Source organism: Besnoitia besnoiti (genome assembly GCF_002563875.1).
Source record: "Besnoitia besnoiti strain Bb-Ger1 chromosome Unknown contig00225, whole genome shotgun sequence".
Lineage (NCBI taxonomy): Eukaryota > Apicomplexa > Conoidasida > Eucoccidiorida > Sarcocystidae > Besnoitia > Besnoitia besnoiti.
The window spans coordinates 1-4,218 of NW_021704080.1; the positions used below are offsets into that span (position 1 = coordinate 1).

Here is a 4,218-nt window from a genome sequence, read left to right on the forward strand (position 1 = left end):
AGCATGATCTCAAAGTACCAGAAGCCATGTGATCTATATAGTATAACGGGACATTAGACCGAACCTGCGATAGATAAATATATCTTGGATGATTGTATATTAGCGGCTAAATGTCAATCAAACATGCGAATTTTAGGTTTTCCATGAAATCTATTTGAAGAAGAGGCTTGATAGTACTACCGTAAGTACATAATATACAGTCCCAGCAGTAGCGGTTAAACTATAGAAGAGTCGAGTATTATCCATGCATACCAGGCGTAAAAAGCGTTCATCCAGTTACTAAACAGGTGCCAGGCCAACAAGAATCCGATCCGTGTATTCCGTACAGACTAACATTAAGAAGGCGACTACCAAAGTGAATGTCATGATATTCGTACAGCTTGTATACAAATGTTGGTTTTTCAAATATACGCTGGATACCACTATACTTAATGCACTTAACATGATGGTCATGAAAAGCACAAGAGAACTTGGATCCGGTAAACAAAGACCTTCAAGATCTAAACCAGTAGTCCAACTCGTAGTATATACTCCCCAGAAAAAGGTAGTTTATATCAACCTAGGAATCCCATTTTAGTAAGTGTAACATGGAGTCTAGCTTCAGTTGTTATCTGATTGGTATTGCATGCCCTGAGTACGTAAGGAAAAGGAAAGGTTAACCGCTATTTAAACACAACAGTTACCGTAGCTGTAGATGAATGCTAAATCTAGAGTATCTCTCCTAAGACACTGCATAACATATGAATGCTCCTTCCGCCATTCGTTGACTGTGTTTACCACGGGAATTAGAACAGAATACCAAGTTCTTTGCCTGGAGGTTTGTTACGTTCCGTACAGTTGTAGGTAAAAGGTATGTTAGAGACTTAGACTAGCGTTGGAGCACATTGTTTCATTCGATAGTCCACTCAATCTTACCATACATAGTACTTTTATGATCCCAGGCTGGTTTAATAAGTCAAAGTTTAGCCGGGAAGTTAGCGTCTAAAATATATAACCGATAGTCTCAACTTAGATGCACAGATGGACATAATTAATCCTTGTACGGTTTGTACCTACTTGACTCCTCAGTTTAAGTTAAGGAGTCCTTGTTTACAGCTTGTACCGTTACTTTCAGGAGCATACCGTTAAATCGATGATCTTATGTGTTCACTCAAATCGAATAAACAAAGACATTATAGTTCCTAGAATACTGAAGATGACTCCGGTTATGAGATACAGACAACCAAGTTCTTTATGATTGCAGTACACCACCACCACCCCACTGGACTGCTTAAGACAGCTAAAAGTGTTGGATTTCAATATCACGGTAATCATGTTTGCTTGGAAGCTGTAGTCATTATAACTATTGATTTAGTATAAGCATAGAACCAATCCGGTAGTAAGATATACGATAGTAGCTAATCTACCATATAAGATATAAGTCGCTTGTGGAATAGCACTACCAATAATAATCAAGAAGATCATACTGTATACCCAAATAATTACCCATCCACTGACTACATTTCGAGTCATAAAATGTTGTCGTATCAACATTCGAGTATTCAAAGCTCGAATTTCAGATAAAAGAGCTAAGTTAATGAGAGAGGACATAAATACTAACAAACCACCGGTTTTGGATGGGATTACTTTTAACACCGCATAATATGCTAAAAAGTACCATTCAGGTACGATATGAAGCGGAGTTACAAACCGGTTCACTGGTATGGAGTTATCTGGGTGCGATAATTCAATCAAACCAAAAGCCGTTTGTAAGAAAATTAAACCAATTAGATAGGATAGACATTTAGCATCGGTCATTAACATATGAGGATAGAAGGCTACTTTAAGTGCGGAATCAATACCTGCAGGGTTACTAGAACCATTTAAATGTAAATAGAAGATGTGTAATACAATTAGAATGCAACCTACAAAAGGTAATATAAAGTGCAATACAAAGAATCGTTTTAATGTTACATCAGATACATAGTATCCACCGAGTAACCAAGGTACTAAATATGGTATTGGAGAAAGGAGATTAGTAATGACTGTAGCACCCCAGAAACTCATCTGTCCCCATGGTAGTACATAACCGAGGAAAGCAGTGGCTATAGTAAGTAGATATAAAACTAAACCAGACATCCAAGCAGTAGTTAAATAACTATAGCTGGAGTTATACATACCTCGAGACATGTGTATTAAGATACACAAGAAGACGAAAGAAGCAGTTGTTGCATGCAACATCCTAAATTCCCATCCTGCTGCTACCTCTCTAACTAGATGTTGAACACTAGCAAATGCACAAGATGCTTCAGAAGTATATCGGAACGCTAAAGTGATACCTGTAATTATTTGGAGTACAAAGGTAATTGCAACTAAGAAACCAAAGTTATAAGATGAATTTAGATTGAGAGCACACCGATAAAAGACGAGGTGTGCCCGGAATAGACTCATGGAAATTTGGTGTGTTCTCGAAACCATGCTAGCACAATAGAACTTCGTTAAATAACTACATATTAAAATGAGCGCATGTAAACTAGTCTTAAACACACCGCTCGTCACGTAACAAATCTCAAATCGTACTGTAGATTTTATATATGTACCGTAACTATAACCATGGTGACATCCAATGTTCACGCTCATGGATTCAGTGTCCAGGACTACCTGGCGCTTAATAACGATTCCGTCTTCCAGCTTCCAAGCAAACATGATTACCGTGATATTGAAATCCAACACTTTTAGCTGTCTTAAGCAGTCCAGTGGGGTGGTGGTGTACTGCAATCATAAAGAACTTGGTTGTCTGTATCTCATAACCGGAGTCATCTTCAGTATTCTAGAACTATAATGTCTTTGTTTATTCGATTTGAGTTATACAGTTCTGGATCGCGGATCATTTGTACAGAGACGATAGCTACTTATAATGTGATAATAACGATACATGGCCTAGCTATGATCTTTATGTTCTTAATGCCTGCTTTGTACGGAGGATATGGTAACTTCTTTGTACCAATATATATTGGTGGTTCGGAAGTCGTTTTCCCAAGAACTAACGCGATCTCCTATTTTCTAGTACCATTAGTGAACTCTTTTGGTCTGATCCTAAGTACGCAGTGAGCTAACTAGATACAAGGAACTTGACAAGCATTAATAGATTTATATAAACGACAAGGACATGAGTCTACTGGATTTTATAATACAGGGTTGAACTGTGGGTTAGTTTCAATGCCCAAGGCAGAGCACTGGATTGGATACCCAGGGAACTGTGCTCCCATTAATAAGAATCATATTCTAAGTCACCAGGCATGCAATACCAATCAGATAACAACTGAAGCTAGACTCCATGTTACACTTACTAAAATGGGATTCCTAGGTTGATATAAACTACCTTTTTCTGGGAGTATATACTACGAGTTGGACTACTGGTTTAGATCTTGAAGGTCTTTGTTTACCGGATCCAAGTTCTCTTGTGCTTTTCATGACCATCATGTTAAGTGCATTAGCAGAGCATAGTTAAGATGATAACTATTGTGGATATAGAACCAATTGAACACCATGTATTAATATAACAAAGATAATCAGGGTAATCTGGTATCCTTCTTGGCATAACGTTGAAACCAAGTATATGCATAGGGATGAAAATTAATAAGATACTACCTAAGAAGACTACAAACCAGATGCTTAAATATGGAGAAGCACCGGTATTTACATGGAATAGATTTACAGTATCTCCGAACATATCTCTGCTATAGAAGATAAAGCCACATATAGTAGCTAGTACTGCACCAAGAGATAATACGAAATGGAAATGAGCTACAATATAGTATGTATCATGTAGGGCAATATCCATACCAGCGTTACCCATAACTACACCTGTAGTACCACCTAGAGTAAACAATAGGATAAAACTAAGAGCAGCCCATAGATCTACAGTTCTTGTAGTTGTATGGCTAGCCATATAGGTACCTAACCAGTTGAAAATCTTAGTACCCGGTAGGAATTGCAATCATAATAGTCATAGCAGAGAAATAAGCTCTGGTATCTACCTCTAGACCGACTGTCATCATATGATGTGCCCATACTAAGGAACCTAGAATAGAAATACAACCCATAGCTAAGATCATAGATTGTCCACCGAAGACAGATCTAGCAGCATACATAGATAATGTCTGCGAGACTACACAAAAGCAGGTAAAATTAGAATGTATACCTCTGGATGTCCGAAGAACCAGAATAGTGTTGATA

The 4,218-nt window shown here is 37.8% G+C and overlaps 1 protein-coding gene across 1 annotated transcript; it reads right to left on the reverse strand.

The window, feature by feature from the left end:
- Positions 1 to 1,350: 1,350 nt before the first annotated feature.
- Positions 1,351 to 2,430, reverse strand: BESB_042570 (cytochrome b; the record flags this gene model as incomplete). The annotated part of the gene is made up of 1 exon (XM_029362738.1): positions 1,351 to 2,430. The coding sequence occupies one exon, from the start codon at positions 2,428 to 2,430 to the stop codon at positions 1,351 to 1,353; it is 1,080 nt and encodes a 359-aa protein (XP_029214625.1).
- Between the last annotated feature and the right edge of the window lie 1,788 nt (positions 2,431 to 4,218).